Raw genomic sequence first — 23,106 nt, 5'->3', positions numbered from 1 at the left:
AAGTTTGACTCGAACATTCAAAATCAAGAGAAAAAAAGAGAAAAAAATCGATGTTCGCGGGGAGTTGCGAAAATTCCGCGAAGTTAGGCGTATTTCTTCCGACAAAATCATCTTCCATTCTTCAGAAGTACTGTCGGATGCAACATCCTGAGAACAGCGTACGGGTCACGAGAAGAACCAACGATATGTTCCAGACGCGGCTCTGATAGCTGATGCGTTTCCTAATCCCGGCGCTTCGTTCCTTCCTGCGGGCGAGAGGATCGCGCAGTCGGCGCATATTTCCGTAAGAGTCGACGAACTGACTGACCCACGATTCCAATCAGAAGTTGCATAAGAACGAGTAACACGCATACACCTCCGTTCGCCTCTCACTTCTTTCGCTCGCCTTGCGAGCTCTGGCCGAAGCGGAGCAGCTCTCTCTCTATCATAAAGCCCATTCTATGACGATCTATAGATCACTATAAAAATTGGTACAAAATTTTGTAACTTGAAATGTACCGCATATGTAGGAAACATCTGTAGATCCGTATTGTAAGTTGTATTTCTAAGGTCTAAGATAAGCTTGATGCTCCATCTGACTTTTGACGTTCTCCTGCAAACACTCTACCGGAGTAGGTTAAGGCTTTGAAATTTTATGTCAATACCCGCCCATTCTTCACTCCTACACAAACTAAGTAATAAAGCTAAAGTGGAAAGTGTTCTCTAAAATCTAATTTTGTGTCTGCTATATCTTATACTTTATAAAATTTTGTATTCGGTATATGTATAAAGTGTATTATAAATTTTCACCTGTCTTGTGTATACTCTCGTACTATAACGTCTTGTTATTATTATAAAAATTCTTATTTTTTTTAATTAGTTTGTAAAAAATCCCTCTTTACCAGACTATAATGAAGAAAATGCTATGTATACTTGCATTTTAATCACCTACATAAATAAAATACTAACAGAGTAATATCAAATCTATCACACCTGGCATCTATTATTTTCTGATCGATGAGTTACAATATGGACATTCAATGTATCTGATGCATAAAACATCGCAGTTCGAGTTTCAAACATGATGCGCAACTGGATCGCCACGAAAAGAAATCAGAGCAGTGCATGTTAATATCGCGGGACGCAATTTGAAAATGATTGATTCCGATAGCGCGATGATTTCCAGCTTTTCTGTATTCATACAAAGCGGAGATCCATAAATAATACTCATTGTCGATACAGCTTTTGGAAATGGTTTCCTACTGCCATAAATTCTGAAAGATATATATCTCCATATTATACAACTCCATATTATACGACTTATTCTTTTATCCAAAGCGAAATTTGTCGATGTTTTCTACAGTATAACAAATTTTCTTTCGATATTTCTATAATGTGACAGAGCATTCATTTACTAGAATCTTGTTTCCCGAAAAAGGTCAAAAAAGAAAATAACTTCAAAATTATTCGAAAACCGTCTCTTCGGATTAATTCTAATATAGGGCAAGGACAATAATTATGAATACAAGCCAGCTGAAATTCATCCCTAGGAGTGATATCCAGCGTGCACTAACATTGTGGGACCAATCGAAGGAGAGGCTTTCTCCTGGATCACGGTGGTACCCGGGTTCCTGCCCGCTCGTTCCCCGTCGTTCTCTGGAGGGGATATCTATATAGCCTGTCCATTCTGGGACAGCCCGTTCAAACTGCTCGTGTTCCTAAGACCGCACGTGTACCGCCGTGTCGACGAAACATCGTATAACATTCGACAATTTCGCTCCGAGCTTGTGAGACGAACGGAGACGACTCGAAGTGACAGGATAATTGGGTCCCAATTACGATAAAATCGGGATACAGTAAGGGAACATGTGTGCCGGTAGTGCGATGTGAACGAGTGCGGAGTACGCGATCAGTAAACAAAGCGGTATCGTTTCGTGAAGTTCGTAGGTGTCGAGAGAAAGGGAGAGAAAGAGAGAAAGAAGCGAGAGGAATCGACAGTAGGTCGAGGGTGGTGCTGTGACCTAGTGCGGAAGTATAGCCACCCTGCACAATGGTGAGTTCGCGGATATTGTATAAGTTTGTAGTGTGGCAGCTCTACGTCTGCACGAATTGCAACATTAATAATTTGTGACTATAATATGGATATAAAAAATAATAGATAATAGAATATTTTCGAATTCTATTATACTAAATTAGTATAATTACACGTTTCTTTAAGGAAGCCAAATATCAAGAAATGTTACTTTCTACTGTTAATCATGTTTAGAAAGTTATTTTAGGAAATTATCTTTTGCGGCATCTTTTACTTTTATATGCAAAAGAATTTTCTGTGTTGATATATGTATATATATGATAAGAATCCGATAATTAACTCATATTCTTAAAAAAATATCGAGTATAATAAAAGAATTTTTTAAGACAATTAGTTTCATATAAAATTTTCTAAGGTATAAGATCTAATAGGTTAATCACTTTAACGTTTATTATGTTCATCGAATGGCAAAATAAATGGCTATTTAATTTCCTGCACAAAATTGGCACAAAGAGAATCCAATCTGCATGTATAAATCTGCATGGATTATAGTTTGCTGAATTATACACCTCCATTAACAGAACGTACGTAATTAACAGTAGAAAGTAAGTTTCTGGTTTCTGGTTAGTGTTCGACCTCTTTAGAAAATAAAACCCTGTTTAACTCTGTTTAATTCTGAAGCTGTAAACTTACTGTTATTCATTACAATAAATCATCTTTTTATTTCGTGTACAGTGTGGATATGACTTAAAATTTGTATTTCATGCTATTTAAATAATTATTTAAGTTAAATTCAAGTGTACTGAAATGTACTTAAATTTAAGTACACCTGTATGTAAAATATTGAAGCCATCTCTTTTTTTTAAACTCCGCGTGAGTCTCTGTAACTCCATCTGTAAATTATTTTATCAACTTTTTCGAGAAAAAGCTTATATTTTAGAGAAAATATCAAAGAAAAAATAATAATACATAAAATATATAAAATAATATATAAAATATCGTTTAATTCTAGATTTTTTAGAACCATAATTTTGTAAGTCGCTCTTATAAGATAACAGTGTCGAAACATATGTAATTTTTTTAATTTATCCCTTTCGACATACTGAAGCAATCCGAAATATCCAAAACATCTGTAATTGTATTTTTTTTCTCTCGAACAGCGAGATAATTGTAAAATAGACCAGTGTGTCGATGCGTCTCCCGCATTACTACGCTTTCTAACTTACGCTCTGCATGCTGATGCTGTAAAATTTCACAGTACATAATTTACGGCTACTAAACAGCTTAAGAAATACCACCGGATATTAAATAGCGATAACATTCGAGAAGTAAAAACATCTCCCTACAGGCATATAGCTAATAAAAAATTTCATTGCAGATAATATCAATAAATCGTTCCACCTTAAAAATTTATACATGTGAAGACATAGGTTTTGTACTTATTCCGTCCAATCAACTATAATTGGGTCATAGTATGCGTCATAGTATGGGTCATAGTATGTGTGTAATTTACTATTCTTTTTTTCGCATTAATGGTTATCCTGAATACAGTCTGTATTCAAGTCTTCATGCCTAAACACAAATCTTACTAAAGAATTGCGGTGTATTATGAAATCAAATAAGCGATCACGTACAATGTGGCAAAAAAATATAAACTGTATCAAGTTTTAATAAGCGTGTCAAAATTAAGCGACAAGCGTCCATTCGACGTGAACGCGTTAAGGATCGCCGAGTCTATTAAAAAGGAAGAAAGAGGAAAAAATGGAAAGAGAAAGCAGCGCAAGTTCTTACGCGAAATGTCATTTCGCACGTATCGATAACGATCGTCGGCGCTTTTCTTCCTTAAAGCACGTTCCACGAGTATTGAAATCTCGTTCGAGGTAGCACAGTTAGACAAGATTGTATAACTTCGATAAATATAGGTATATAACCAACGAGTGTTGCGTGAAAATGGAGACATTCGCGGGTAACTATTTTTTCTTCCTCGGGAAATAAGGCGAATCGAGTGGGAAGAACGGCAAAGCGATAAGAGAGATAAAGAGAAAGAAAGACGGTCGCTGACCTCCTGAAATGCGGCATAAGGAGCGAAGAGCTGTTCACACACTGACCCGCATTTCGTTCCCGCCGGCGGATAATTCCAAGACTTTTGCCTATTATTCGATTTTCCATGGAGGAGGCGTCTCCTTTCTCTCGGCCCGGGCCGTTTCAACGGGGTATTCGAGTGAAATCTGAATATGAGTTCAATCTCCGATCGCGTGATTTAATGCCCGAATTATAGTTCGCGGCCTACTTGCATCCATCACGCGGTGTGAAATTTGTCCAATCTATATATAGGCGAAGAAAAACATTCCATCTCTGATTATATAAAAACTGTGCATTTTTCTTCTGTCTTAAGGCCATTTAAATATATTAATCTGATACCCAGACTCGAAGGGTTCCAAGAAGATATACATACCTACATGAAAGACCTTGAGAAATACATTCTAATCTGATAATAGAATTTGACAAAAATTAATTGCCTTTGTAAAATTTATAATTCTAATTGACATTTTCATATACGAAATATAAAAAACATCAAATTATGTAGGATTTAGAGCGGATTCATTTTTTAAGCATTAGGAGAAAGATATGATTTCAATTACTCCGTATTTTAAGCTCTTGCACGAAAGAACAGAAACTTAAACTAACATTCCGTTTTTTGTAGGAAATTGAATGCGGCAATTAAAAAAATTACATAATAAAAAAACGTAAACACAACAGTATATAGTTTTACCTCTTTGAAAAAAACTCGATATTATGCAATAACTGCATAACAGATCTAAAATTAATACGTGTTGGTCTTGTATTTTAATTTAGAATGGAATTAAACATTATGCTCGTATTTATATGCAACTAGGTCAAAATTTATCTTCCTAAATTGGACAAATTTCATGTTTCGCCGCAGATTCATTGTGCATGACGTTATTCAGCATGCCAAGTACCTTCGTATATGTTTAATCCTAATTGATGATATAACGAATGCATATGCACGCGCTCATTGATTAATTAAATATCCGCATATGGTCTTGAGAGAGAAGGCAATTCATTTTCGGATCGAGTGTTTTAAAATTAATTTAAAGTATTCAGAACGGAATAAATGAACCATAAAATGATTTTTAATGTAATGTTTAATTTTTCAGAACAAAATGGCGATTAATATTTCTTTAATATGACATCTTAACGTAGTATTAATAAATACGATTAATATTCCTTTAATATGACATTTTAACGTGTTTCAAGAAGATTAATTTCAATCGTTAAGTCTTCAGCGCAATATATCGTAATCCTCTAAGATATTATTAACGTTAACTCTAAGCATTTAATTACAGAAAAAAAATACTGTGATGCGACTCATTATTATATATAGTATCTAAATTTATATTATAAATCCTACAAAGCTGCAAAGTATTTTCAAAGTTTCACGCCGAGGTATATATGACGTCAAAATAGTTTTTCTATGCTGTAAGGTCAGCCGTAGGCGGAAATTCTTGCAACAAAAGTCCGAACTAAGTGGCACGTAACCAGGCAAAGAAAAGAGATCCCCGCCTCCGGCTGCTTAATACTTCCATCGCGTGTCGCTCTCGTGAGCAAAATGAAACTAGGAAAAATTTGCGATCTCCACTGCTCTTCTTAATTACGTTTTGCTGCGACGAACTCACGCGTCACGCTGTTAACACCAAGCGAGCAAGTTTTGCTTTGTCATGAAGAGAGAAAGAATTTCTTTCGCGAAAAGTATGCAGAAACACGATTCTTATGCAATAAAAGTTTTGTCAAGCGCAAAAGGTATTTAAATTACAGCGGCAAGAAAGACGCTGCTGTGTTTTATGATAAATTAAGCATAATTATCTGACAAATGTAGGAACAGAATTTCTGAAATATAGATCCCTTAAACGAAGTTAATTATGTCTTCTTCTGCAAACAAAGACGAGAAAGCTGACAAAACTCGTTTGATATAGTTAGAATTAGTTATGTCACGATACTTCCCTGTGCCTACCGCGTCTATAGTTCATAAAAACTCGCACACGGCGTGTGAACAATGCACACAATCGCGACTCATGCGCGACTAATTCCGTAATCGTCCTCCGCGCTAATCTCATCCTCAGTCATTGTCGCACAGGTGTATCCTATTCAAGGATAATGACCTCGCGACGACGACGCGATGTCATTGTCCAAACGGTCGCGCGACGTGTCTTAAAAGTTGGTGACGGGACTGATTCAGATTAATTAAACCCAAAATTTTATTCGAACGAAACGGAACGATCTTCGAATGGAAGAAAAATACAGAATATTCTTGCGCGATCAGATAGACATATTAATCCTGTCTTCCAGACACATCTAGACTGAATTTCACATCGCACGACTTTTCGTCGAGCGTTACACGTTACGTTTCCCTCATTTCCGGCTCGGTGTTGCTTGCTTCTTTTTATGGTCGGAAGTCGCACGAGTAAGCGATCTATCGCGATAGCCGCGGAGAACCGCCGTCCGAATCGGTCTCGGTGCAGCGCGCACGAGTGGGAGCCAAAAGTTCGAAGGCGAAAGTGAAGGTGGAACACCGCCGAAGAAAGTCGGCGACAATAAGTGGCACGCCGATGAGGCGTCGGCCATCCGACCGGATCGAATATGTGAAACCTGTCGGTGATTTCCCGGTGACGGGAAATGATCAAGTAGAGATCAAGAGAGAATTGCTGAGAGGCACATTACATGGCCTACGTTCACGTGAAACGAGTCTTTCAGGCGATAAAGTTGTATCTATACGATAAGAAATAAATGCGCGATTGTTCAATCATTAGAAAACGAGTCTGCAAATATCCGGATATTCGCGGCATCGTTTTTCCCAGTGAAAACAATCGCTCGTTTGCGTATTATTGCCCTGCATGTTGCATGCGGATCTTCATCAGATAAATTTGCCGCAGCTGTTATATGCAGAAAGAACAATAGCTCGTGGAAATTATAATGAGATTGAACGATGTTATGATTCGAGCGATACACTACAGATCTCTAGAGAAACATATATTTGTAACAAACGTTATTTTCTTAAATAATTTAATCTAATCTCTTATTACAAAACTTAATTTATTTGAGATTTAAGTATCGATTTATTTAAAGGAAACTCTTCGATAAAATGGAAACAGTAAATAAAACGCTTTTTAGTAAGTCCTATAATATATTTTTTCTATAGGAGAATTTAATTTAATTTGACAAATAAATAATCCAAGTAAAATTTTAATCAAAAAGCTTTTCGTGTAATTTATGAAAGATATATGTATCAAGATGTACTATATTTTTTTATTATAAATAATGCATTTGCATGAATTAATTAATTAATTCAACTTTTTTTACATAGCCATTAAGTTCAGAGCCGTAACATACTCATAAATAATCCACAACAACAAAATATGTCTTCCAATAAGTCCTACGACTGCAAGATGCTATCGCGCAATGCATCGCTATTTCTGTACTTGCGTGTAAAGCCTATTTACATGAAACTCGATCGAAACTTATATCGTTCGCCAGTACTTTCCTCTTAGACGCGACGGACACCCTCTCGAAAAAATCTGAGAAACGAAAGTTCGCGAGCGACTGTGGATAGGATAGTGCAAACGTACAAGTAGAGCGTGAAATTCCGAAGGCCGCGAATATGCCATTTTTACAGACGTTCGATAGGTACGTTCGATAGAATTACGCACACTCGCGTATGTGTCTCGCCATACTCGTCCTTCCCAAGACTTTCAGGACTTAGATAAGACTTACATAGAAGTATTCGTATGAATGAAGAGACCGTCAATCGTTCTAAATTCTTTTTTCACAGACATTACTGACATGAAACGCTAATAAAGATTTGAACAACCTATAGTTAACTGTTAGTAAAATTAAAAAATTTTTAAGCAATATGCCTTTCAGATATGTTATTGATTTACAAAAACCATTATACTTTGATACAGTTAATTAGTCTCAGTAGAGAAACAAAATGTTGAAAAAGCATAATTTATCTTCTAAAGAGAGAAAGAGATATTTTAAATATACCTACCAATATATACACACATTTTTTCCAATAATGATTATACCTATATCTCGAATTTCTATATCAATTGAATGTTGACCTCCTCGATGCAATCTTATCTTTTTACATTATGCATTTTTAAGAATATCTTTTATTGGACTTTTAAAGAACTAGAAAGTAGCATAATTTCTCGTCATGTTAATTTAATCTTATCGTTCAACCTGTTAAAAGCGCCATTATGTCGAACAAAAGTGGCGATGTCAAGACCGCACCTTTATCTGAGGACCCGGGCTAGCTTCCTCGCGCGTTGAGAGAAAGGTGCTCGACCTCCTTTTTAACGTTCTGATCCGGTATGGCGAACATGAGTGGCGAACATGAACGATTGATAATTGCACACATTACCAGCGGCATTGGCTGCACGATGTTGCGAGCGAAGCGCAGCGAGAACAGAGAATGTCGCCCCTCAATGCTTTACGCGTACTTCCACCAACCGAGAGAAAGTCATTTCTTTCGACGGCCACAAACAGATAACTTCAGTCACACCCGCGGCTGGGTGTGCGTGAGAAGCCATCGGCTAGGATTGAAAACGGAATTACGATGGTACAACTATCATCACAGGACGACGTACTTTCAAATGTAATTTAAAGAAAATTCTTGCATTTCTGGAAACATGCATTTTCTGTCGACTGCTTATTTTAGAGTTGACTAAGATCAAGCGTAGTAATAACATTCTATTTGGGAATTAAGGAAAAGAAAATATCAAATAACTAAAAAATATTCATGTGGTTTCTTTTCAATATCAAGAATCAAATATTCTAATGAAACTTAAAAAATTTATAATGTGTTTAGAGATTTTATAATTAGTCAACTATAGCTCCAATATGACTCTTCTTGACATATTATATTGAAGTTGATAAGAGCACCATATATTGGATAGATGACAGAGAGTGGAGATGGAGCGAAGAGAGAAAGGAATGAGAGATGAGGTAGGATAGGAAGGAGCGGGGAAGAGGGCAGCTAAGAAGAAAAGGGGAAAGGGTAGAGGGCAAGGAAAGGAAAGAGGGAAAAAGATTGTAAAGGGCCGTAATGGTCAGGTCGGAACGTGAAGGTATGTGTAAAGGGTTGGGCACGTCCCTAAAAAACGCCACATGTGTTAATAAGCAGAATAAGATGTATGTTTGTAAGAGGTTTGGGACCATTCCTCGTGAAAAACGCCTTTCAAACTCTGAGGGGACACGAAATAAAGTCTATCTATCTAAGAGCACCATATATTGCTCGCATAATTGGAAAGGTGTACGTTCTTCCTCTTGGAAGTGAATTTTTCATTGCCCGTACTTTCGCCAAACGACGAGCCGATAATTCTCCGTAGGAATTTCATTGCTATGTACATGCACGTGGTATGTGCGAGCGAACGGTCTCATACCCTCGGGATCGATTTCTTTTCTTTTCGACGAGAAGCCCTTCCGCGGATCGCGCCGTTATTTTACACTCGATGGATTCGTTTCTAAAACGACCGGTCAGAATGCGCTCGGAAAAAATCGCGAAGAAAGCAGAAAAATCGCACGGCGTGTCCGACACGCGATATTCCGTAATGAAAATTACATAGATACGCTTGCGGTACGTAATCAAAATCATGTCAGTAGCACGAAGACCTGACCGATTCGCGTTTGAAAATTACCGTATGGTTCAGGAACTAGCGGATTCTTGCATTCACCCGGTCGATGATATCATTATACTGATGATATCATTGTATAAACGTTAATTGCACCGATAACATCAAGAAATATGATTGTGATCTTCAACATGTTCTTAGCCACTCGAAACATTTTTCCGAGATTAACGATGGACGATGGCTGCACGTTATGCTACAAAAAAATTCGACACATTAAAGTACAGTCACCATACAGTCATCGACGTAGAATTTCCTCATTTTTTGTTACCGCATACGCTTATTTGCCGCATAGTTACTCATGCAATCCATAAATCATCATTTTCGTAAAAACTTCGACTGGCAACTTACGATCTCGTAAGATTGGGTAGTCACAGTCGAGCCATTTATTAGAAATCGCCGTACGCTATTTGATGCGATTCACAGTTCGTTAGCTCCGGTCGCACTCTAGAAGTTTGCCCGACTCGCAGGTAACATGCAATGATGATATCAACTGTGGATATTAATAATCCTAACGATGATAACGTTCGTCGCATAATAATCACGATAATTAATCATAATAAGATTAATGGAATAATTTTAATGCCATTTTTGCGGTCGTCACCTAAACAATTATTAATAACATGATCTAATAGTATTGATAATTATAATCGCTTTCGGGCTCAGTGCATGTATTAAATAGGCGAAAGGACATCTGATCGAGATCAAATGTTAACGTAACTGTAACAAATTCAATTTTAAGCAAATAATGAGATTTGATTCGCTTTAAATGCTTATTAGATTTATTAGTTACGGTTTATTCAAATGGTTTAGTTAAAAAATTAATATTATTTATTAATAGTTTAACTAATTTGTAGATATTAAAACCAAATAGTGCCCATGACATTGCAAAAAGTTAAATAATAAAAAAAGAATTATCTTTTTTTTTAAGTTTATGCTTTTGAATGGTTATGATTCCATCGATATACTTGCGGATGTAAAATAGATTAATACGTTGCATGTTTCTACATTTTCCGTGTCCGCAACTAGAAGGCCGACTACATTCACTATTCACTTGGAGTCACCCGACACTTCAAATATTTCCTGCGAAATATGTATATCGCGTTATTATGAAGCAATATAAAACCATACGATTATAAGGTTTCTAAAGCAAATTAAACTCTTTCGTTTCAATGTTCTTATAATTATTAATAAAATTTAAGTTATTATCTAACAAGTTGTTAAAAATCACTAGCAACTTTTCTCGGTATATCGGATTTCGCGCATGTATATAAATAGACATAAGCAACAGCCTTAGTGAAAGTTGTCTTTACACACGTAATTATGCCTATATAATGATTCATGCTCGATGCGTTATTATTGGAACCACTTTAGTTTGATGTTACATATGTATTTGATATTATGTATTTAAAAATCAAGATAAAACCGGATATCGTGCCTGTCTGATATTACGTACGTTCGTTGACGATTTATTTCTTCATCCAATCACTCATTTGATGTAAATATCGGAAAATAGAGTATTAATACGTCAGCATGCGGTAAATAACGTGGAGGCAAAAATGTATCGAAAGCAGATATCGGAACAACATTCGCTGCGTTATTCCGACGCAATAATACGCGTCATTCGCATCTCTGTTCGAGATGATCGATCGATCACTCGCGATGTGTGCGAAACAAGGCAATTGCAAACATCAAAAATAGAAATGTTGCACATCAGTATATAAAACTTTCCCATTTTAGAAAAAACAAATTTTAACTTTTTTACGTATAAATATATAGAAGAATACAAATTTAAACTTTCTTACGTATAAATATATAAAGATAAAATTTAATTCCATATTCTTCGAAAAGGACATATAAATTTTATCGCGTAATTATATCTACGTACCGACTGCATATAACGTGGGAAACATTTATATGATATTTAAAATCAATTTATACAATTAATTAAACAGGAGATATGTGCAACTTTAATGACAATCTATTCTTATCAATCAAAATTTATATAACTAATTAAACGAGAAGCGATTCTCTATATTCTTTAATTAAGCGAGAGGTTAAAAATAAGAATAGGAATTCTCTGTGTTAACATTAAAACAAAAATTATTCATTAGTGGATGATGACATTACTATTTATTATTTTAATTTAATTAAAATAGTAATTAACTTAATTACTATTTTACTAAATGTAACAATAAATTTCGATAATTTTATTTTCACGTCAAATATCTCTCCTTTTTGCCCGTAGAATAATAACTTTCCCTCAATGAGGAAATAATTCATTCGAAGATTTTAATCGTCACGGAAAGCGATTTATAAAACGTTTGGCGAGAAATAATATCGGAAGTTATTAATAGCATTGTGTATGTGCGTGCGTTTGTTCGTCGCAGCATTGTCGTATTATGAAACCGCAAGTTCCATTAAAACCATAAAGTCGTGACCGATTCATTGGTCCATGATCTCGATTACTTATTCGCATCATGATATAGCTGCGGTGAAATTGCGGTTGGTTTCTTGTTAACTTCCGCACGAAGAGCGTTACCACGTTTTGTCTGTTACCCTCTGATGCACTTTGCATCCTGTTTCCTAATACACGAAAACAATTCTATCTCCGAATTATAATAAAATATATCTCTTATTGATAAATTTATTCGATTATTACTAAAATTATTAACAAATAAATTGCTTTTCTTAATAATTTTGTTTATTATTCTATATGTAAAAAATAATTTTAATTATTTAATTAATTCTATACCTTTGATTATTGAACTTGGTTTCAAACAATCGGCGATTCGTGGCAGAATTCCAAATGGAATCCCATTTAGAATTTTATGCATCGTTTATATACGCAACGCAATTTACCCCGTATTACGAAACTGAAGTTCACGTCATTTACAACACGCAACGCGAGCGCACGAGAGTGTTTCGTTAAAAAATATATAAATTACACCAAAACGAACCATTCGACATCGATGTTGACCCAGATCCACCGTGCAAAATCAATCGAAGCGATTTTACATTGTCAACGTAGCGTACGTGCCGTCGCCGAAGTTAATTACTTAGCGTCCCACGACCAATTAATCAATTTCGTCGGTTTTAGATTGTGCGGAGGTGCTTGACGCCGACCGCGGTATTCATCGTCCTAACGTTGTTAGACGGATTCGGCGGATGCACGGCTGAGCGATGGTCACGACAGACCTCTAACAGCGAGTGGATTCCCCTGGCTAATCCGGGATCCGCTCAACTGTCGCTGAGTAAAGCGGAAAGCGGGCTTCTGTCTAGCAGCACGCATTTACCGAATCCAATCCAAACGCTCGCGTTACCGCCCGCCCTTCAGCATCAGTACCAGGAACAATTGCTTCAGCTGCAGAAGACGCAGGAGAGTATTCAAAAGCTCCTCCTGCTGCAGCAGCAGCTGAAAGCTCAGCAGCAACTTCTTCAGGTAAAATGATTTCCGCTGCATTAATGCGGAGAATGCAATAAGATATTTTTAAATCTATTTCTTTTTAATAAAAGATATTTACTAGTAAATTCAAGAATTTATCTTTCTTACAACTTACTTTATCAAATGATATATGCTTTTAAAATCTGAAACTATACGTATATTAAAAAATAAAATAAGTTTGACAAAAACTTTTTGTATAAAAAACACAATTTACTGTTCCACAATTAAACGTACTTGCTTCTACAGGTGCTTAATTTAATTTAATGAGAATTCGAAATTGTATATAATTAAGTTTCAGTTTCTTTTCATTTATTTCTCTTTTGCCTTCATTTACTTAGACTCAGACGTTCCTGCCCGGCGATTATAGTAGCGCCGAAGCTGAGAAACAAGCGTTACCTCAAAGTTCCTTAGGCAATTTGCAAACGGCACCCGAATTAGTGCCGAATACTTTGGTACCCCCGCATCCGTCCTCGGGAGCACTTCCGCCGGTACACCCTTCACAGAATTTCCTATCCCAGAGACCGGGTCAGACCTATCAGAATCAGGAACTATCGAACTTGCCTGTGCAGGGTCAAGTTGTATTGCAACAAAACGTGGAAGATACGCAAGAAGGACCGCACGCTTACGTAGCGAAAACGAACGAAGGAAAACGTTGGAAAGAACAATCGAGTCCAGGTTTACCACAATCTTCTCTGATTGGAAACGACGAAGAGGAGGTTTGTATAATAAAACTTTTATGTAGCTTGCTTTCCTTCCGACATCAGATATATCAAGTTCTATTGACCAATCCTTACATGTGCATCTCTGGCTTTCATGCGATGGTATCGTTAGATTAAACAGAATCAGAGCGTGCATAGAATACACAAAATTTATACATTAACCGAGCGAAACCGGAACTAAGCGTGCAACGAGATCATAAATTAATCTGGTTTCTCAAACACAAAAGTGTAACCTACAATAATGACTACTTTCAGCAAATAATGAATCTTACAAAGAAATAAGTGAAAAAATTTCAATTATCTGATATTCTATCACACTTACAATGGACTACTTACAATAATTGATATAATAGACAATTTTAATAATTGTTATATGTAATAATGCAATATGTAATTAATACGTAATAACTCAACACAAATAAAATTTAATTACGTCAATATATTTATCATACTAAACCAATTTTAAATAAATATTTTATAAATAAGATATTGTTGGATTTTTTATTCGTTAAATCCAATAGTATTTTATATTAAAATTAGCATTTATTTTTATCATTTAAAAAATTTATAAACATCAGAATTGAAGATATACATTTTAACAACAGCAAATGCGATCTCATAGGTTCAACTAGTATATGTCCCGGCGGAAACGTTGGCGCAAAGAGGTCAACTGAAAAGAAACCGCGGAAGGAAGCAATATCCCATTCGCCAACAGCATCAGCAACGAGATCACGGAAATATCGACCAAACCTCTCTTTCGCCCGATCAAGAAACTTTCGCGCGGCAAGTGCTGCAGCAGATCCAGAAAGAACACGAAGAGAAGGCGCAGTTCCTGAAGGATGAACGCGTGAAAGAGTTCGTCAGATTAAACGAGGAACAAAAGGCGCTTGAACGGAAGACGCGATTGCAGCAAGAGGCCCTTCAGAGAGAACAGGAACTGTTGCGACAAAAGGAGGCCGATAAGAAACGAAAGGAATTGGAAAGGCTGGAGGAAATGGCGAGGCAACGCGAACTGGATCGAATTCGCGATGCTAGAGAAAAGCAGAGGCAGGAAGAGCTCGAACGACGACGGCTTTCTGAACTTCGCGTCAAGGAGGACAGACGTCGCGAGGAAGAAGCCAGGCAACGTGAAGAAAGGCAGAAGTTGGAGCTGGAGCAGCAGAGGATTCTGGAAAGTCAACAAGAGGATCAATTGCGAACTAACAGTCCGAATTTCCAAAACGCCCAGTCCCAAGCCCTGATCCGCGACCAGGGGCGTCGCCAGCATCTCACGGATCCCGCCAGAATCAAGAAGCTTCGCGGCAGGCAACGTCCACGGGTCAATCAGTACCAGGAACAGTCGAATTACCGCGAGGTCACTACCACGCCGTCGCCCAATCAGCCGCCCCTTTCCGTTTACATGGGCAGTCCAACGTCCAAGCCAGTAGATAACGTCAAGGTTACCGATGTCTTGAGACTCTTAAGAAACGCGAAAACCATCGCCGTTCTAGATAACGTCGGTCCCAATAGTCCGCAGGTATTCGTGGGTCCGTCTAACCTGGACCCGCCCTACGGTTACGTGAAGTTCGATCTTCCCTATTTGTCGTCAATCGATCACAACAGAGTGGAACGCAAAGTAGATAAACTGCCTTTCTTCGTCGCTCCGCTAAGCTTCGACCCGCCCCCGGGTTATTCTAAAATTCCCTTCCCGGCGCCGCACATTGGTTCCGTCGTTGTCAACAATCTGTCGGAAGCATCCACGGAACCGAACACCCAGACAGACGAACAGAATCCCAATCCGACGCCATTGATCCAGCCGAACTCTTACAGCGACGTTGATCACAGCGGATCCATCGCTACCACCGCGTCCTACGATTCCTCGACCGATCAAAACTTCTCCCCGGAATCCAGCAGCCCTAAGTACGATCCCACTTACTCGCCGCCCTCAAGTTCAAAGTTCAAATTTAGACAGTACTACGACAATAAGCCGACCTCCGTGGGCAGCACGTCATACTACAGTGAACAATCGACCACGAAGACGAAACCGAAGCACTACTACGAACAAGAAACCAAGTTGACTACTCAGCCTCCAAAAATCGAGACGACAGCCAGCTATAGACAGGAAGTGTCCTATTCTAACACACCGAGTTTCCAGGACAGGTCAGTAAGTCCGCACGATACCTCTGCGAAAGAACAAGATCTAGCGGCCCAATTGGCGCTTATCAATCAGGAGCTTGCCCAACAAAGAGAGCCTCAGAAATACAACACCGCCGAACAGTATCATTCCCAGTCAAATCTGGGCGAATCGTACGACGACGCCAATGACGTCAGAGGGCCAGTTGGACCAACGCAATACAATTTACCAGCGGAATTACCGCCGATCTCTCCGCACTTGCCGGGCTTAGTAAATTCCTTGTTGGATAAGCAAGAGAGGAATCTTCCTGTCGCTCCGACGCCACCACCGACGACAACCACGACCACGACGCCAACGACGACGACTACTCGTATAAACTCCACGACTTACAGGCCACGAGGAAGGTGAGTGTAATTTTATTATAATTAATAATATCTTCTATGCAGCAATTTTTTAAATAATAATTTTTTTGTATAAAATAACTGTCGTTATTTAAATTTTTAAAGAAATAAATTTTTTAATTTTTTTTTTAAATTTACAATTATTAGCCTCGATTTAATAATTCACATATCTTTTTATCTCTGTTATTTTTCAAGATTTCCTTATTGGTGTTCAAGATACGCATCGTAACATAATTTATATGGAAAACATAAAATTTTTTCACATAAAAGCTCTTATGCCATTAGATCTAAATTGATGGTTTAAGACTAAGTAGAGCATAAAAATTTTTCAATCATACATGTCAGTAAGACGTTAATATATTAGAATTACGTCTGATCGCGCACAGAGGCAGAAATGTACCTACAAGACCCAGAACGACCCAGGCACCTGCTAATAGAACGGAAAGAACCCGAAGACCAACGCACAATCGAGCCAAATCTAGATTTACGACCACAACGGAGGAATATCGCGAGTCCTCTTACGAACCAACGAAGGCGAAGACGCCGGAGACCACGCAGAAATATAACGCGGTAGAACAAAGAAGACCAGCATCCAGAACGCAGAAGCACAGAAATCGAGATAGAGCGAATCAATCCGCGGTATGATTAATTTTTAATCCCACTTATTCTTCACACTATTCTAATATCAAGATTAAGATTCCTTTAAAAAAAAAAAGAAAACGTGGAGTTTGCATAAATATTGTTTTCTAAACTTATCCAGGTTCAAAGCCAAGGAGCTAACTACGAAAACTACCCGCAGAGCGACGCATCTCCCGACGCGTACTCACCGCCGAGTGGACCCGCTTCTGGTCCGGAGAATTATCCGACCACTCCCATGCAGACCGAGAATTACCCGTCGTCGTTGCGCGAGGTCCAGCACAGCACGCCCATAGTGTCCGATGATTACGCCAGGAGTCAGAATTACCCGCAAAATCGCCCTCAAGAAGCGCGCTATCAGCATCAAGACGTGATGTACGATCAGAATGGTGACTACCAGCAAGCGGGACTCGAGAAAACACCGGTAAATGGATTCAATTATCAAGTTGCAAACGAGAATTCACCGGACCAAACGATTTCCCAGAGACCCAAGGAATATCCGCATTATCAGGAAGACTACAATCTGGCGACGACGGTAGAATCGCGGCGAGTCACACCCGGCGAGGAACATCGGTATTCCCCGATTTATGAGGTCAACGTGGCGCAAACTCAGCCAGATTACAACGTCGGCGGGCAGAATTCGTTCCGCAATGACGACGGCAAGATCGAGAGTGCCGCGATAGAGACTGATCCGAATGCATCACCGATCTTCGTTCCGCTTCAACAGAGCAAGCAGCAGGATTACGACATGCAGATTCCCTCTACAGAGCCGTCGCTTATCGAAGTATGTGTACTAAAATAATATTTGTATAACGTTATATAAATGTAGTTGCATTTTCTAAAGTAACACTCTTAAGTGACAAAATTCTCGTTGAAATTTTACCAGAAATGAGATAAATTATAATTGATTATCATAAATCATGCATATAAATAATTAGATATCATATGCTATTAATACATAAAAAGAATAGCATACTGTAGAAATGTTCCATACAAAATATTACAAATATATTTTTCTATACAACATTTAAATATAAAGTTTAATATTTTTTTAATCCAGAGTTTAAATATCGTTATAATTATTTCTGTCCCAGATCGCCACAACTAGCACGACCACTCCGGCGCCCGTAATAATACGTCAACGAGTTCGAGCTCGCTTAGGAGGCGGTCGCACGCATCACGATTCCGCGATTCAGACGCGACCCCGTAACTCCCAGGACGAGTACGTGCGTTTCAGCGCGGTGAACAACGATTCCGGTCGCGGCGCCGGTCAGCGTCATCGGACTAGGACACGCGCGCGTCCTCAAAGTCACGGGTCGCAGGTGCAAACCGAGGGTAACGAGTACATAAAAATACACGCAAATCAGCAGCAGAGGCTGGTCGCCACCACCGTACCGCCAACGACGACAAGCACGACAGCTCGCACGGTGGAGGAGGACGTCGATTACGGTTTTATAAGGCCGCCGAATTTCCAACCAGCGCACCCGGCGCACCCGGTGCATCCGGTGGATAACAGATACCAAGCGCCCATTACATATAGACCTGCTTTGTCCGAGGTACGTTTCGCGAAATAACAGGAGAAGAAAAAATAACTTTTTAGATGCAAAAAAAAGAAATGAGTTTTTAAACAACAATCTTTTCCGGGATGTTTCAAAAAACTCTCATATTTCAATCAAGAGTTTATACTAATTGTCATCACTAACAGAACATGTCGCTCATAATAGTTTTTCATAATAAATAGTAATTCTTAGAAGCATAAGTTTTTAGATTTTTATATATTTTTTTTAGGTATTTTAGAAATAAATTCTTGTATAACAAACTATCAATCTTATCTTCGATACCTAAAATTCTTCAATTCGCTTTAATATTGTCCAAAAAAGTATTTTTCATCGGATACTTTAAAATGAAATTTCCGCGTAGCACTCCATCAATTATCTCTTCAACGCACTGCATCGCGCAGAAAGCACTCGAAATCACCTTTATGAAACGCTTGAAAAATAAATATAAATAAACACGCCGCAGATACAGCACATCTTCTCCAACGACGAGACGGCGGTAGAGTCGAGCCCGGCTCATATTTTGAAAAATCGTCCGAAATACCAGACCTCGAGCCGTCGCCCGACCACGAAGTTATTCACGACGACGACGACGAGCACGTCGACGGAAACGGTACCTGTTGCGACGACGATGCCAGACGATGCCGTGTATACTACAAAATCGAAAACGAGATTGGACGATCCGAAGTCGACGAGAACACGAGGAAGAGTTCGCCGGCCGGGGAAGAAACGCACCACGACGACCACAGAATCCGGCCTCGAGGCAAACAACGAATTGCCGCTAGACGAAAACTACCCTCGAATAACGCCGCAACAGCTGCCGGTGACGGCGAGCGGACAACAGCCTCTCTACGACGACAATTTCGACGTCGCGCCGCAATTCGTGCCGAATCAGAATCGACCGGCACAGTTTTACGAGGAGAATAGCGAAAACGTAAGTGAATTCTCTGACGGGATTGCGTTGTGAAGCGAAAACATGAAATGTAATAAACAGATATTGAAAAAAGAATGAAACGTAACATTTTTCCTCGTTCCTAATATAAAAATTTATTAAACTGTCAAAATATTCGACTAAACTGTTTCCAATATTTTTCTAAAAGATGTGACTCGCTTCTTTAGACTGTTAAAGTATAATATGAATGTATGTTTCCAGTATCCGCCTCAAGAATTTGTCCTAAACTTCGGCAATCTGCCGGAGCAGCTGTCGCAACGCGAAGAATACGATCAGACCCAGCTGGCTAGTATTCCGAAGAAGTATAGCCACTCGAGTCGCGTGAACTCGGACGCGAGCGCGCACTCCACAGGTGACATTTACGGCGCCGAGAGTCAGTGGTCCACGAAATTGTCGAAGACGTCGTTCCAGCCGAGCTTCGCCGAGAATCGCGTGCCCGGTGAATCGAAGAGGGGCCGAGGCGGAACCGGCAACGATCAGGAGAACGAAAACACGCCCGAGATCATTACGGCCGGGCCGGAGGAGTCGTCGGTGACGATGGTCGTTTCTTCCGACTATCAGAAACATGCGAATGACGCCGATAACACGGGCACGGTGATCGATGGCTTCGGATGGAAGACGACCGCGCAGGATCATAGGGAGGAATTGAACGCCACGACGGCAGTGACAAATTCGTCGACGACAGTACTTCAAGATCAAACTCGAAACGATAAGGAAACGTTGCCAGGATCGCGGGACTGGACGAGCAGCAAGAACTTTACGGAACAGATAGGCAACGGCACGAGGGTGACAAAACCTGACTCTCTTCCTGGTCGAAAGGTAAATTACTCTATAAAATAAAAGTATAGAATAATCGAATATTTTTTAAATATTATATATACATATATTAATATTTAAAATTTAATTTTATAATTTTAAACATTATGTGTAAATTTTAAAATACACAATTTATTTTAAGCAATAATAAATTCGAATGTAGTATTGCAATTTATAGTATTTTACTATAAGCCACCTTTTGTGATATTCTATTCTGCAGAAGACAATAAGAGATATAAAATAAGTCGGACATTTATCTTTCAGACTCGAAGAAGGAAAGTTCGCGTGCGGGTAAGACCTCTTGTGGACGATTTCGTCACCGCTGAATCTCAACACTACAACTCTGCGGTGAACAGCCTGGTTCAAGATCAATACAAGTACAATCCGATTCACGATTCGAGGTTCACCACTGCCCAGCCGATTGCGACGACTGTCACCGCAAGTACCGCGATGGCCGCAGAATCGACCAAGAAATCGCTGCTTCAGGATTTCCTGGAGGAGATGCTGAAGAACGACGAGGTCTCCATCCCGACTCGCGTCACTCCGATCACTACGGAGTTGCTCGACCGGACAATATTGACACCCATGACGACGCCGATGACGACGCCGTACGTTTTTCCCAATAATGGCGAAGTTACAACCTTGAAGGAAAATTACACACCGATCGATACGACGCTGATACCGAAAATTAACGAAGAACGCGTTACAACGATAAATGAAAATTCGAACGGATCGAAAGACGAGTCCCAGGAAGCGACAACTTTGTCGCAAGAAGAAACTGAAGTGCGAAAAGAAGTTAAGCCGGCAGAAAACAAGAATTCTCAGGAAGACAAGCAGAATAATTTGGAAAACGTCGTATTTAAACAAAGATATAACTTGCCACATTATCCCGACAGATCAGGAAAAAACAAAGACGAGGGTAGCATAACAAAACTGATCGACTTCCCAAAGGAAGAGACACGAAAACTGAGTGCCATTGGTAAAGAGAAAGAACATATAATGAGATTAAAGAAGCAGGAAAACGTCGAAGAAAACGAAGCGCATCCGAAGAATCATAGGGTCAAGTGGAGCGAAGTAAAATACCCGTCCTTCGATAAGTCGCAAACTGCGTCGAATTCGTATTCTACGACGACTATCCCCGGTATTGTTACGCGAGACGAAAGCAATGGCAACGTGAAAACGCTCACCGATTACGTGAAGGCCATCTTTGACAGCATGAAGAATGCCGAAGAGGGTGAGAAGGAAGAGGCGAAAGTGATCGCAGCTAAAAGTGAGACAGATAATTATAACTTAAATGATACCGCTTCGGCGCACGCGAAGGAAAATGAAAAGATCGATCGAAAAGCCAGCACGACTGGCTCCTCGCAGGACATTTCCACGACGCAACGTGTTGAAGTTGAAGAGAACGCGACGAAAGCCGAAGAAACCCAGGAAGCGACAACGAAGGAGAACGCTACCACTCTCGAATCAACCACACCAATTCCAGATACAACTACGAACACGGTACTGTCTGAAGAGACCCTGGTAACAGAGCCTTCCACGACGACCACGAAGACAATCAGACAAACAAACAACGTGCTCAGAACAAACTCCACGATGTTGGGCAAGGTCCTAAGAACCTCGACTACTACGAAGGTGTCTCACATGACGGAGATTTGCTATAGAGGTCGATGCGTGATGACGAGGCCCAAAATGGAGGATATTATGAAGAGATGAGGGAATTTCGACGACTCGTCGATTCGGTTGTGGGATTATCTCTAGCACTTTCCTGTCCGGTTCTTAAACAAATTAAAGTGAAACAAATAATGTGACAAGCAAAAATCTTGAAAATTCTTTATTAAATATCTGTCATTGCTGAGAAATGTGCAGTAAAACGAATAACTTAGCAACATCAATATGATAAGAATTGAATAAATAATATGAATGAAAAAATAACTGAAATTTTACCGGGCAGAAAAGTGTTAACTTTTGCACTTTTTGCATAATCTTTATTTATTGATAGAGATATATCGTATTAACAAATCGAATCTTCAAAAATTAATATTTTTATTAATGTCCGAAACTACAGTTATGTCTTCATATTCTCTGAGATTGCGCTTCGTGTTAGAATTCTTCTAATTACACACCAAATCATCAATAAAAAAGTAATATTTTTATAAAAAATAAATTAATATTTGATCTAAAAATGTCAGCTGAATTACGGCGCAATAACAGAACACTAAATTGATCACCAAGTTTCCATCTCACCACATACACGTAAGGAATGATCAATATTCTCCCTAGACACCTTCATTTAGAGAAGATATTTTATCGCTGGGAGATAAGGCATCGCTCAAGATGTCGCGGCAAATTATGTGTGTCGGAGGGTTAAAAGCGAAATACCAACGTGATATCAGTCGTGAAAAGGGACGTCCCCTTCTGGGAAGGAAATTCCGCGTCGCCGGGGGCAAATCGATCGTCCGTCGCGACGCGTACTTATAAAAAGGGCGCCGAGCGTATGCCGGCGTCCTTCCAGCGAGATCGAAGCGCGGAAGCTCGACTTGCGCGAGTGACCCGTATAGGGAGCTAAGTCTATTTAATTTAACTACATACCTGTGTAGTATACGTGTAAGTTAAGCGTGTAAGTATTTTAATAAAGACGCGAGAACGCAAGAAGATAAATGTATTTTGTTCCTTTCTCATTTCCCTGATGAGCAACCCGAAACCCAGTGCAAGATATTTTAGTCCTTCCAACGAATCTTCATTTGT

General features: G+C 39.1%; 1 protein-coding gene and 1 long non-coding RNA gene across 2 annotated transcripts in view; one reads left to right on the top strand and one right to left on the bottom strand.

Moving 5' to 3' along the window:
• LOC139812673 (uncharacterized) overlaps positions 1 to 23,106 on the bottom strand; it is an 81,875-nt gene that overhangs the window by 33,932 nt on the left and 24,837 nt on the right. The gene's annotated exons all lie outside the window — the stretch shown is intronic.
• LOC139812662 (uncharacterized) lies at positions 1,661 to 23,019 on the top strand. The gene is made up of 10 exons (XM_071777665.1): positions 1,661 to 2,032; positions 12,821 to 13,162; positions 13,504 to 13,881; positions 14,507 to 16,401; positions 16,785 to 17,037; positions 17,159 to 17,818; positions 18,129 to 18,590; positions 19,057 to 19,524; positions 19,744 to 20,361; positions 20,623 to 23,019. Exons 1-10 carry the CDS (start codon positions 2,030 to 2,032, stop codon positions 22,072 to 22,074), a joined length of 6,531 nt encoding a protein of 2,176 aa, XP_071633766.1. The 5' UTR covers positions 1,661 to 2,029; the 3' UTR covers positions 22,075 to 23,019.

Source organism: Temnothorax longispinosus, chromosome 5 (assembly GCF_030848805.1).
Source record: "Temnothorax longispinosus isolate EJ_2023e chromosome 5, Tlon_JGU_v1, whole genome shotgun sequence".
Taxonomy (NCBI): domain Eukaryota; kingdom Metazoa; phylum Arthropoda; class Insecta; order Hymenoptera; family Formicidae; genus Temnothorax; species Temnothorax longispinosus.
This window is presented reverse-complemented; position numbering and strand designations above follow the sequence as displayed.

Bases quoted from the DNA above. Each gene is read 5' to 3' on its own strand.
- LOC139812662 (XM_071777665.1), top strand. The intron at 13,163-13,503 runs GTAAAATGATTT...TCATTTACTTAG, and splicing joins CTCAGCAGCAACTTCTTCAG to ACTCAGACGTTCCTGCCCGG. The intron at 16,402-16,784 runs GTGAGTGTAATT...GATCGCGCACAG, and splicing joins ACTTACAGGCCACGAGGAAG to AGGCAGAAATGTACCTACAA.